This window comes from Micromys minutus, assembly GCF_963924665.1.
Source record: "Micromys minutus genome assembly, chromosome: 11".
Lineage (NCBI taxonomy): Eukaryota > Metazoa > Chordata > Mammalia > Rodentia > Muridae > Micromys > Micromys minutus.
Window position 1 is genome coordinate 43,398,887 of NC_137980.1, and position 13,823 is coordinate 43,412,709.

At 42.7% G+C, this 13,823-nt stretch overlaps 1 protein-coding gene across 1 annotated transcript; it reads left to right on the plus strand.

The window, feature by feature from the left end:
* Positions 1–937: 937 nt before the first annotated feature.
* On the plus strand, positions 938–3,120 carry SLPI (secretory leukocyte peptidase inhibitor; the record flags this gene model as incomplete). The annotated part of the gene is made up of 4 exons (XM_080924700.1): positions 938–1,022; positions 1,627–1,788; positions 2,254–2,403; positions 2,950–3,120. The coding sequence occupies 3 exons, from the start codon at positions 938–940 to the stop codon at positions 2,400–2,402; spliced, it is 396 nt and encodes a 131-aa protein (XP_080780826.1). The 3' UTR covers position 2,403; positions 2,950–3,120.
* Positions 3,121–13,823: the final 10,703 nt, after the last annotated feature.

Here is a 13,823-nt window from a genome sequence, read left to right on the forward strand (position 1 = left end):
AGCACCCACAATGAGGGGAAATGCATGGCAGCCATAGTTTTTTTTTTTTTTTTTTTTTTTTGTTTTTGCTGACATCTGAACCTTTGGAGGATTTAGAGGTAGGAAGAATTAATCCCTTCAGCAACGCAAACGACACTGTAGCTCAATGCTGATCACATGGATGAGTAAGAGGCCCCATCTCTTTACTCCAAACCATGTCAATGATCCCTACTAGCAATTGATACAATTCATTTGTTACTTTAAGGGTGATTTCAAGCCCTTAATCTCAGGATGAGCCCCAAGTCGTTTCCTGCCTAAGAGACTGAGCTCCAACAAGATTTGCTGAAGGCAAGGTCCCTCTGTGTGTAACTTTCATTTGCTTTCCGTGTTCCAGTCACAGGATGGGCACTGGACACACAGCGGTGCAAACGACTTGGCAGAAATAAAGATGAGTTGGTTGAGCCATGCGTCATCTGCATCTCCAGAAGGAATTCGTATTGAGCAATAGGTTAGAGTTTCAAAATCCCAGAAAGTCCAGGAACATGGAAAAAAAAATAGAGGTGCATGGCAGAGTTTCAGCTGAGAGTCCACGTCTGATGTCTCAGCTTCAGGTTGGGGTAACCCTTTCTACTCTTCTCTACTAGTACGGGCAGTAGGCTTGGGGACCTCACAGTGCTCAGGGCTCAGGTGGTCCCCAGGAATATCCCTTGCCTGGTAAGTCCCAAGCCAGCTTCTTTAATTTTCAGGTGGTTACTCTGATAGCCTCATTGTTCTGCCTGAAACAGAAAGTTCACTGCCCACTTTTGTAGCATCATGACTTCTGTTCTGTGGCTAAGCTTCCTGCCTATGCAATAGCAGCTGGGAGGGGCCAAATCCATTCCACTGGGACCACGCCTTTCTGGTAAAGATATAAATAGTGACTCTCGAGACTGGTCGTCAGAGATAACCTGCCTTCACCATGAAGTCCAGTGGCCTCTTCCCTCTCATGGTGCTCCTTGCTCTGGGGGTCCTGGCACCCTGGAGTGTGGAAGCAGGTAAAGATGGTGAGTTGGAGTTGCTTTGGTTTAACACTGCCTGGAGTATCAGAGGTGGGGACCCCCTGATGGTTTTGGGTGTGTTTCCTTCTGTAGGCTGTTTCTCAGCTTACTCTGGACCTCAGGGAGGTCTCACTGGGGTCTGAGGTCCCTATAGGCTTCAAGGCATGTAGAGATATCCTCTTACTATATAGAAATGCCTTCCTACTGGGCAGTCATCCTGTCAGCTCAGGCCTCCCACAGATCTGTCCCTGCCCTTTAGCCTTTCTGTTTCTGCCTCTGACTTTAGTCCTCAGATTCTCGAACATCATATTCATTCCCTTCATACTTATTTCTCTTGGTCTCTATTACTCTTACTCCCCCCTTCTGTCTTTGTGAGATCTAGCTTAGCTCTGAGGTGGAAAAGCTTGACTGGGAACCCTGTGCTTTTTATCCTTAGTCTCTGATGTCTCCTGGTCACATGTCTTGTTTGACCAAGTCTTTTCCCTCCTAGGCCAGCCAGGTATTTCTCTTTGAAGTTGCAGGCCACTGGAATGAGGGTCTATATTCTGAGATGTGGACCTTTGTCTAGGAATGATGATATTACATGCCCTCCTCTTGGTCTTCCCTTTAGATGCCATCAAGATTGGAGCCTGCCCTGCTAGAAAGCCTGCCAACTGCCTTAAGTATGAGAAACCACAGTGCAAGACTGACTGGGAATGCCCGGGAAAGCAGAGATGCTGCCAAAATGCTTGTGGTGTCCAGTGTGTGAATCCTGTTCCCATTCGCAGACCAGGTGAGCCAGTAGAGAAACTAGACAGAGAAAAATGCCAGCACTGAAGGGAATTGAGTAAATGAAGGGGTTCTCCTAGGCATCCTCATTTCTAAGTGCTGTTGGGTCCAACATGTCAGTGAGCCAAGGCATCCTTCTGTCATTGGCAGGAGGAGCCACTTGTGAGCAGTAGCCACTCTGAGGATGATGGCTGTACAAGAAATCACCTGGGAACCAGGCATGGTGGAAATCATGCAACCCTGTCAGGACTGGTCCCCTCCAGCATTGGTTGGAGGCTAGACGTTAGAGTAGATGCTAGAGAGGAATCAGGTGCTTCTTCAGGAGACATGTTTGGGAGGGGGTATTAGGGGTGAGGGGTAAATGGGGATGCTCTTCTTTTCTCGGGCAGGAGACGTTGGGTTAAAGAAGGGGTGATATGGTATCTGAAGTTTAAGATGTTGGCCCTGTGAATCTTTCTTTTCCCACCAGTGACAAGGAAGCCTGGGAGGTGCCAGAAATTTCAAGGAAGGTGTCTGATGCTCAACCCTCCCAATATCTGCCAGAAGGACAGCCAGTGTGAAGGCAAATACAAATGTTGCGAGGGCATGTGTGGGAAAGTCTGTCTTCCCCCAGTGTAAGGTAAGGAGTGGGCTGGGGTAGGTAGATCTCATTTCTCTCCAGCCCTTTTCTGGGTTCTGGAGCTCAAGGCTTATGCACCAGGAGACTCTACTCATCAAGATCCCTTGTTTGTTTGTTCTTTTAGGGAACCCCTATTTCTTTGGGCAAAGCTTAGAATTGCCTGAGGCTTTGATTCTACTGTAGCATGTCTGGGTAAGGGCCATGGGTGAATGGCTCTCTGAGTGTCTTTGCCTGCAGTATGGAAATACTGAAGTTGAAGTGTTTTTGCAAGGCACTGCATACATTACTTGTTACCAGGGTTATTTACTTCATGGTGTCTCTGGTCAGAGCACAAGGGATAGGGATAATTTGAGGAATGTCCAGTTCAGTGCTCTGAGTTTTGAGTTTTGCAATGACAGTGAGACTTGAACCTATTCTCCTGAAATCCCGAGTCCTCTCGGGTACAGCCCCACTTTACTGTGATCTTTCTCAGCATACTCCCTTACAAGAGTGGTATGAAAATGATTTAGCTGGCTCCTATGTTGAAGGGCTTATTTTCTCTTTTAGCCTGATTCCTGACATTTGGAAACAGCTGTGGACTCGTGCTCTGTGTGGTCTGGAAACGACTTCCCTTCTCGTAGGCTTCCCAGCTCCATGGTTCCCGGGTTTCCAGGATCCCAGACTTAGATCCCGAGGAGAAGGCTCGCTTCTGCCACCAACATCTCTTTTAGGCCTATGCTCAGCAATCTTAAGGAAATGCTGTTGGAGGGCAAATAAATAAATGCTTCATTTCTCTAAGCACACCCTGACTCTGTGATTCACTGAGGGGTTGGGGTGTGTGGCAGAAATCAACAAGGGAAGAACTGAATATGAGGACTCCTTACATTCTTGGAGGAGAAGGATGAGGATTCCAGTCTTGAATTTATAGTATGAATCTAAGAGTCCTGACTCTATGGCATTTGGAAAAGTTATTTTACCTCCTAAATATCATGTTTTTTTTTTTTTTTTAAATCTTCAAAGTGGCAACAGAAACCACTGTAATTTAAGAAACTACAATGTAATCAGAGGTGCATTTGCAGTGTGGTACAAAGTGTGTGTGTGTGTGTGTGTGTGTGTGTGTGTGTGTGTTATACAGCTGTGCTTTACCAGAGGACATCCACACACCACAGCCACATATTGCCACCTGGTGTTACAAAAATGTGGTATATGTGTGTGTGTACATGTGTGCAGTGTGCTTACTTGTATGTGCTTATGAGGGACAGAGTAGGACACCAGGTACCTTCCTCTGTCACTTTCTGGTGACTACCTCGAGTCAGGATCTCTGTTCTGAACCAAAAGCTCACGAATCAGGCTGGGCTGGCCGACAGGCAGGTGCTCAGATCTGCCCATCCCCTTCCTCCAGTTACTGGGGTTATAGGAACAATGCAGCCACAGCCCGGCTTTTTATGTGGGTTCTGGGGATTTGAACCAAGTTCTTTATGCTTGTGCAATGAGCACCGTGTTCACTAACCCATCTCCCCAGTCCCCCTCCCATTTTATAGTTCTACTAAACATAGGCCACAGAAGAGAAGACAGGTTCGAGTCAGTGTGTGCTCTGAGGGGGGCTGCGGCAATGGCAAGTAAAATGGGAAAAATTAGAGTTCACTGGAATTTTGGAGTATCTCAAACAGTTTGTTGTGTAACTGCTTTATTAAGATTAAGACTAGAGAGCTGGAGAGATGGCTCAGCAGTTAAGAGCACTGACTGTTCTTCCAGAGGTTCTGAGTTCAACTCCCAGCAACCACATGGTGGCTCACAACCATCTGTAATGAATTCCAATGCCCTCTTCTGGTGTGTCTGAAGATAGGGACACTATAAAACCTGTTGTCCGAAGGGCCTTGCCTCACTTTACCTCCTTATCTGCCAGCATTTCTGTTTCCTGCAAAGGATTATGGGAAACTCCAGGCCTCTTCTTCCCAGCCCCTCCCTGCCAGGGTTCACTGCATACCTCTTCCCCAGAGCCCAGGGGCACCTGGTTCCTACCATTCTTTTAACAAAAGAGAAAAGAATTCCAAACCACACACACACACACACACACACACACACACACACCAAAAAAAAAAAAAAAAAAAAAAAAAAAAAAGTCCTGAGTTTAAATCCCAGTAACCACATTGTGGCTCACAACCATCTGAAACGAAATCTGATGCCCTTTTCTAGTGTGTCTGAAGACAGCTACAGTGTACTCATATACATAAAATAAGTCAATAATTCTTAAAAAATAAAGATAAAGACTAGAGGGCTGGAGGAATATCTGAGCACTTAGAGCACTGGCTGCTCTTCCAGAGTTCCATTCCCAGCAACGATCTGGTGGCTCACAGCCATCTACAATGGGATCTGGCGCCCTCTTCTGTCATGTAAGTGTACATGCAGAGAGAGAGCACTCATTATACATAAAATGAACACATAAGTAAAAATCTAAATAAAACAAAATAAAAAAGATCAGGACTAGAAATGAACACACGGAGAAACACACCTGAAACTATACTTTAAAAAACATACACTGGGCTGAATTTCTGGTAGACTTCTCACTGAGCTCAGAAACAATAAAGGAGACACTGGTCTCCAGCAATGTTTGAGATGTCTAAAGCAACACAGGATGCTGCACCAACAGACTGTGTAAGATAGGGAAGGAAGCTTTTCCAGCGACTGGTAAGATGTCTAAAGCAACACAGGATGCTGCACCAACAGAGGTATAAGATATGGAAGAAAGCTACAAAATGGTCATGTTTTATTTCTATTTTTAATTCTCTCTCTGTCTCTTTCTCTTTGTTTCTTTGTCTCTTTGTCTCTGACTCTCTCTCTCTCTCTCTCTCTCTCTCTCTCTCTTTCTCTCTGTGTGTGTGAGAAAAAGGCTTATGTAGAAACTTTATGCTCCTGCCTCTACGCCCTAGGTGCTGGGATTATGGGTGTATACATGCCGCCATGCCTATCTTAAATATTATAATTTTAATATGGCAATTTTACAATACTCAATAACATCCATAAGCCAAGATTTATCAAAGTTGCTGGGCATATAGCCTATATAGAATTCTAGAGCATTCCAATCAACAATTAGGAATAACAGACATACAGAAACAAACTGCAAAAACTTTCTAAACAATAAATGACATTTACTAACTTGAATGGTAATATCTAGCAGCTATCTGGTTTTTGTTCTCCCCCATAATTAATTGCTTGATTTGTAACTGCTTCTTTAAAATTACCAAATTATAATCGTGTATATTTATGGGATATGATATAATATTTCCATTTTTAAGTTGACAAGTTATAATTGTTCATCTTAGTAGAGATAGTGTGATGTTTTAAGATGTGTACACAATATAGGATAATTAACTTAAGCTAATACACATATTCATTGTCAGGGTTCTCTAGGAGATCAGAAATGACAAAATAAAAATACATCATTTTGAGTGAGGTAACCCAGACCCAGAAAGATAAATATGGTGTGTGTTCACTTACATGTGTATGTTAGCCATTAAATAAGTGATAACCAACCTACAACTTATACACCCAGAGAGTTTAGGTAGAGAGAAAGGGACTGGGGCAGGGGGAGACACATGGCTCTCCCTGAGAAGGGGAAATAAAATAGATTTTATAATTTTATAAATTAGGTAGGGAATGGGAGAAGAAATAGGGCTGAGAGAGAAAATTGGGGAGAGACAACTAGAATTGGGGGACATTTAAAGGATGATATGGAAACAGAGCAGTGGAAACTTCAGATATATATATATATATATATATATATATATATATATATATATATATATATATATATATATATATATGGCATTGTGATGAGGTCCCCTAATAATGGCTGTAATGAAGTCACAACTGGCCATCTCTTGTCACCATATGAGGTTTCCAGTAGTGGTAATTGTGTTGTTGACTAAGGGAGTCCCCCATGGAAATCCTCAAACAACCCCTGGGTTGCTAAGACAATGGGTTGTTGTCAGTAAACATTGCTGATGAGAGAGAGAGAGAGAGAGAGAGAGAGAGAGAGAGAGAGAGAGAGAGAGAGAGAGAGAGAAAGAGAGAGAGAATGGAGCTTTTATCTTTATCAGTATATTCCAGTGTCTTTGAGTGGGAAGGTACTCTGAAGGCTAACAAAAGAGAAATGTAAACACCAATCTAGCCACAAATCCTTTGATCTACAATCTGCCCTGTTTGAAAAGTTGTAGGGTCTTACACTGAGTAAGGATTACCCTTGTGTTATTTCTCTGTCCTCATATCTTATTTCAACCTGAACACGGTATTGTAATGCTTAGGTTGAGAATTTTCTGTCTTCAAGTTTAAGTAAAAAATTCTTACCATTATTCTCTGCCTTGTCAATAAATGCAGATCATCCCGGGGCTGTGCAGAAGAGAGAACAGGGTGGAAAGTTCCAACAACCAGGGGGAGACAGAGAGATTGAGAGAGATTCAGCTGGGCCACGAGGAGAGGGTCTGAGAAGACACCGTGGAAAGAAGCATCTGAAGCAGAAGGAGCTAGAACAGCATTAAAGTATCGTGGGGCTGGAGCTAAGAGGTAGCCAGCTTTGCAAAGGGGTTAAGGTAGATGATTTAACTGCTAATATGTTGAGGTGCTGCTTGAAATAAATCTTGGTTTCTCTGTGTGGTTATTGGGGACTAGCAAGGTAAAAAAATGCAGCTGGCAAATTAATTCACCAATCACACTTAGAATAAAATCATTCATTTTACAGATAGCATTTAATTTTAAATGCCGCACACCTTTGTCTTCTCTTATACTGATGGACACTAACCTTGACCCCGTGCCTCCTGCTAGAATAAATAAGTGGGTATTCTGTTCTTCACAACTCTGACTTCATATCAGTTCCCACACATACAGAAAACTGGGATGACTGGACTTTTGTGGTAGCTCTATCTTTAACTGTTTTTCTTTTGAGTATGTGAACAGTGGGCACTTTTATTCTAGTTTTTGAAACCAGAGTCTCACTCTGCAACCCAGGCTGGCCTCACACTCATGAAGATTTATGTGTTTCTGCCTCCCAAGTGCTGGGATTAAAGAATGTGCCTCCAAGTCTGACTTTGTGTGCTTTTGACTTTGGAGAACCCTGTATGGAGTTTTCCAAACCAGGCATAGGAGTTTACATCTTGGTCAGTGCCGTGCACAAGGTTGCTTTATTTTTCTACATCCTTACCAATGTTTGGCTCATCCTTTTGCCAGCAGTCATTCCAATGGGGGTGCAGTGGGACTGGTCTTTTATTCTGCACCTCCATAGACATTAGTGTCAGTGGATACTTTCTTCACATATCTGCTGACCATTTATATCTCTTTCTTGGAAGTATACATAATCAGATATCTTGTTTATGTTTAACTTTTGTTGAGGGAGGGGAGCAAAAGATTTATTTGGTTTAAATGTTATAGTTGGTTCATAGTTCATCACTAAAGGAAGACAGGACAGAAACCCAAAAAGGGAAGTAGGAACTGAAGCAGAGATCATGGAGGAATGCTGCGTACTGGCTTGCTCTTCATGGCTTGCTCAGCTTGTCTTTTTCTACAACCAAGGTCCAGTGGCCCAAGGGTGGCACCTCCCACAGTGAGCTGGGCCCTCCCATATCTATCATGAGTCAAGAAAATATCCCCCAAACTTGCCAATATGATAGTGACATCTTCTAGAGTTTCCTTTTCCCACATGACTCTATGTTGTGTCAAGTTAACAAAAAATGGATCTTTTGTCTACCTGATGCATAAACGTATTATTTATTTATTTATTATATATAGTACACTGTAGCTGTCTTTAGACATTCCAGAAGAGGGCATCAGATCTCCTTACAGTTGGTTGTGAGCCACCATGTGGTTGCTGGGATATGGACTCAGAACCTCTGGAAAAGCAGTCTGTGCCTTTAACCACTGAGCCATCTCTCCAGCCTACTCTCCAGCCCGACATATCACTTTTAAACCATAACCTTTCCTTTGTTTATGCCCAAGTTCTCATGTTAATAATATTACACTTCATATTACATTATAAAATACAGTCCAAAAACAGGCTGTTTCTAGCTGTTGATGTGTTTGAATGTCAACTTCTCAATGAATATGTGACTTACAAACATTTTCTCTCGGTTGCTGTTACAGTCCTCAGATTATAAATTTAGGTGTTGCCAGCAGAGGGCGCCAGCGTGCAAAGAAAGACCAGTAGTTGGATGAAGATGGCTCAGGTTAACATCAGGCTCAGGTTAGCTCAGCAACAAAGTTACCATGGAAATGGTGCCATAGGTTACATGGACCCTTTTGCCTCTATTATCCCTTTGTTTCTTTCTCTTTTAGACCTCATGATTCCTTTTTTTACTTCATTTCTACTAGTCTTTTTGTTTAAAAAGTACATTTTTTGCTATTTTCTTTCATACATATGTCTAATCTTGCTTACACGTTTGATTATTGGGCAATATTTTGACTTTACCTCACTGTTTTGTCCTTTTAAAAGATTAGTTATTTTATTTATTTACATTTCAAATGTTGTCTCCCTCCGGGGTTTCCCCTCTGTAAATCCCCCATCCCATCCTTACTCACCCCTGTCTCTATGAGGGTGTCCCCTGCCCCTCCCCCCACCCACCCACTCCCGCCTCACTGTTCTTCACAGAAACAAGGGCCTCTCATCCCACTGATACCAGATAATGCCATCCTCTGCTACATATGCTGCTGGAGCCATGGGTCCCTCCATGTGTACTCTTTGGTTGGTGGTTTAGTCCCTGGAAGCTTTGCGGGGTCTGGTTGGTAGATATTGTTGTTCTTTTTATGGGGTTGCAAACCCCCTCTGCTTCTTCAGTCATTTCCCTAACTCTTCCATTGGGGTTAAAATTTTTTGTGATGAGGGGGTGGCCTTATCCCTCAGCTGGGGTGGGAGGAGGAGCGTACCTATCCACTGAATATGGTCTCTACAGGTTCTCTCTCCCCTTTGTTGGGCATTTTGGCTAATGTTATCCCCATTGAAACCTCTTGCTTTCTGGCATCTGGTACTTTCTAATGGCTACCCCCAGTTCTCCATTCCCCACTGTGACACCTTTGTTCAATTTCCCCCGACCCTCTGTCCTTCTCCCCGTCACCTCCCATATCTGATCCTACCCCTTTTCCCTCCCCTCCTCTCTTTCTCCCAGGTCTCTCCTTCATTCTATCTCCTGTGATTATTTTGTTCCCCCTTCTAAGTAGGGCTGAAGCATCCACTCTTTGGTCATCCTTCTTGAGCTTCATATGGTCCATGAGCTATATTGCAGGTAATCCAAACTTTTGGGCTAATATTGGCTTATCAGTGAGTACATATCATGTGTATTCTTTAGTGATTGGGTTATCTCACTCAGGGTGATATTTTTCGTTCCATCCATTTGCCTGAGAATTTCATGAAGTCATTTGTGTGTGTGTTGGTGAAATTTTTTTTAAAGATTTATTTATTTATGTTATGTATTCGAATACATTGTAGCTGTCTTCAGACACACCAGATCCCATTACAGATGGTTGTAAGCCACCATGTGGTTTCTGGGAATTGAACTCAGGACCTCTGAAAGAGCAGTCAGTGCTCTTAACAGCTGAGCCATCTCTCCAGCCTGAAGTAATTGTTTTTAATAGATAAGTAGTACTTCACTGTGTAAATGTACCACATTTTCTGTATTGTTTCCAACTTCTGGCTATTATAAATAAGGTTGATATGAACATAATGGAGCACGTGTCCTTGTTATATGTTGGAGCATCTTTTGTGTATATGCCCAGGAGTGGTATAACTGAGTCCTCAGGTAGTACTATGTCCAATTTTCTGAGGACCCTCCAGATTGATTTCTAGAGTGGTTGTACCAGCTTTCAGTCCTACCAACAATGGAGGAATGTTCCTCTTTCTTTACAACCTTGCTAGCATCTGCTGTCACCTGAGTTTTTTTTATCTTAGTCATTCTGACTGGTGTGAAGGGTAATCTTGGGGTTGTTTTGAATTTCATTTCCCTGATCACTAAGGACTTTGGACATTTCTATAGTGCTTCTCAGCCATTCGAGATTCCTCAGTTGAAAATTCTTTGTTTAGCTCTGCACTCTAATTTTTCAAACAGGGCTATTTGATTCATTGGAGTCTAACTTTTTGAGTTCTTTATATATTTTGGATAGTAGCACTCTATTGGATGTTGGGTTGGTTAAGCTCTTTTCCCAATCTGTAGGTTGCTGGTTTCTTTGACTGACAGTGTTCTTTGCCTTACAGAAGCTTTTCAATTTTATGACATCCCATATGTCAATAGCTGATCTTAGAGTCTGAGCCATTGATATTCTGTTCAGAAAAAAATTTCCCAGTGCCCATGTGTTCTAGACTCTTTCCCGCTTTCTCTTCTATTAGATTCAGTGCGTTTGGTTTTATGTGGAGGTCCTGGACTCACTTGGACGTGAGCTTTTTACAAGGAGATAAGAACGTTGGAAGTCTGCATGCATGTAAGTGCATTGCATGTGTCTGTAGAGGCCAGAAGAGGGCGCCAAAATCCCTAAAACTGGAGTTACAGGTGGCTGTGAGCTGGCATTTAGTGTGTGGGGGAACAGAACCTGGTTTCTCTGTAAGTGTAGTGAGTGCTCTTAATTGCTGAGCCACCTCTCCAGTTCCCACCCTTTCTATTGAGACAAATCTCACTGTATATCTCTGGCTGACCTAGAACTTACTGTGTAGACCACATGGCCTTGAACTCACAGAGATCCACCTTCCTCTGCCTTCTGAGAATAAAGGCAAGTGCCACCATCCCTGGCCTTTTCACTGGTTTTTAAAAATTAAATAGTCCTGTTTTAATTTTTCTTGTCTTCTCTTTTCTCTTCTTCTTCTTCTTCTTCTTCTTATTCTTCCTCTTTCTTCTCTTCCTCCTCTTCCTTCTTCTCTTCCTTCTCGTCTGTTGTTTTGCTGAAACAAGGTAACTCTTTGTTGCCCTGGCTGTCCTGGAATTCACTCTGTAGACAGGGTTGCTGTTTGTATTTCTTATTTCCTTCCCACATTTACCTAATTTTTGTTTTGAAATTTTTGTCCTTTTCTTTTTTTATTACATGTTTTTAATTGAAATAAAATTGCAACACTTCTCCCCAGGCTTCTCACCTTCAAACTGATAGCCTCTCTATCTTTGACTGTACTCATTACACACTGGGAGCCTCCTGAAGGCAGTGGTGGAAAGCACAGAGTAGGACTGTGATTTAAAGTCTGAGGGTCTCAGGACTTTCTAGCTCTCTGACTGTACTGAAATGCTGATGATAACTTCACATGAACATGCCCGTCGATATTGCTATTGTCCCGGCCATGATTATGTAGCCGTTTTAAGAGAGGCTGTTTCACTGCAGACTTCTTGGCATTCTGGCTCTTACAATTTTTACACTCTTTCTTCCCGCGTGGTCCCTGAGCTGCGAATGAGGGAGTTGTGATGCAAATGTAGTTTTGGGGGGCTGAGATCTCCACACCGTGGCTGTGTACTCTGTGTCCAATTGTCTTCTGGGATGGTCTCCATTTGCTGTAAAGAGAAGATCATTTGATGAGAGGAGGAGGCAGCTACACTGATCTCTGGGCACAGAGGAATTGTGCTGGTCTAGCAAAACAATGGTTGTAGATTTCTTTCCTTTCTTTTTTTTTTATTACTGTTTTATTTTAAGATTTATTTATTATGTGCAGTGTTCTGCCTGCAAATATGCCTGCAGTCCAGAAGAGAGCACCAGATCACATTATAAATTGTTAGGAACCACCATATGGTTGCTGGGAATTGAACTTAGGTCCTCTGGAAGAGAAGCAGTGCTCTTAACCACTGAGCCATCTCCCTAGCCCCTTTATTTCATTTCATTTTATTTCTTTAAAAAAGATTATTTTATGTATGTGAGTACATTGTCACTGTCTTCAGACACACCAGGAGAGGGCATTGGATCCCATTACAGATGGTTGTGAGCCACCATGTGGTTCCTGGAACTCAGGACCTTTGGAAGAGCAGTCAGTGCTCTTGACCTCTGAGCCATATCTCTAGTCTTATTTTATTTTATTTTTATATTTGTGTACATTGTTGTTTTGCCTGCATATATGTCTGTGTAAGGTTGTCAGATCTTGGTTGAGAGCTCTCATGTGGGTGGTGGGAATTAAGCCTGTGTCTTCTGGAAGAACAGTCAGTGCTCTTAACTGCTGAGTTATCTCTACAGCCCGGTAGATTCTTTTTCTAAAACCCAGGACATCATTATGCCCAGGAAACTGGCTAGGTTTCTAGTACCAGATAAGAATTTCCTTCTGTTGACTGGGCCATCCAGTTAGGCAGGGATTGGATGCTCCTGACATGTGGTGCCACCTACTATACCTTTGAAGATATCTTTCTATGCTGGTCACTGCCTTGGACTAGATGTTACATCTGAGTAGATCTGCTTAGTTTCGTCCACTCTTGGCAGCTTGCATTGTATGTTTTGAAATCATGGAAACCAGGCTACAGGAAACAGGCTTTTGTAACAAATCCATCAGAGAGAGGTACAGACCCTTTCTGTTCTAATTTTGCTAATTTGGGTACTCTCTCTCCCCTCATTCAGGACCTCACTGGCTTGGGGCTCCCTCCACTCCCTACAGTACTTTACAGCAATGTAAACAAGCGTTTGACCTTTACTAATTCATAGTGTGATAACAAATTGCACCACAAATTTATAAATACGCTTATTCAGATGATACACAAGCAAACTTTTAAGTAATAAGTAGATAAAAATGGAGACCATTGGAAACACTAATGGTAGGCATCCGGGACGTGACAATGAGCCTGGAGCTTTTGCTTTCTCTCCCACTTTTTGCTCACCTCATCCGAGGAGAGTGGCTTTCATCCTCCCCACGTTTGTGACAGCCGTTCTGCTGGTGTGGATATCAGTCTCATAGTGGGCCAAGATAATCCCCACAGGCTGTTTTAAAGCTGTGATGAGGAATTTATCTCATTATTAGACCTTGTGAATGAATACATTATTTGTTAAAATCAGATTTAAAAAATTTTTTCACACTATTTTTGAGCTCTGATTCGAGTGGGAACAGGGCAGGAGAATGTGCCGTTGTCAGATTGGGCACCTTTTGTGTTTGTACAGTTCGGTAGCTTGTCCTTTTGGCATTCTCTGTTTGTAGGTCATAGGAGTTTGACTACAGGCTCCTCTGTAGTACAGGAATTTAAAATCATCTGGGGAGGAAATGAAGGCATGTTGCCCGAATATTCACCTTCATTACCCCTGGTCTTGAGCCACACAAAAGGCCTCTGGGAACTGGTCTCTAAAATAACGTGGAGAAAATCTTTAATGCTTCAGGAGACATTAATGCAGAAGAAAGACCAAAAGCTGTGTGGAATGTTATTTGACAGAGTAGACATGGTGACATCTACCATATTGTTTCTACCATATTGCTCTCCTAGTTCTGCATGTGATCTTGCCCTTCAGCCTGACAGAGGCCT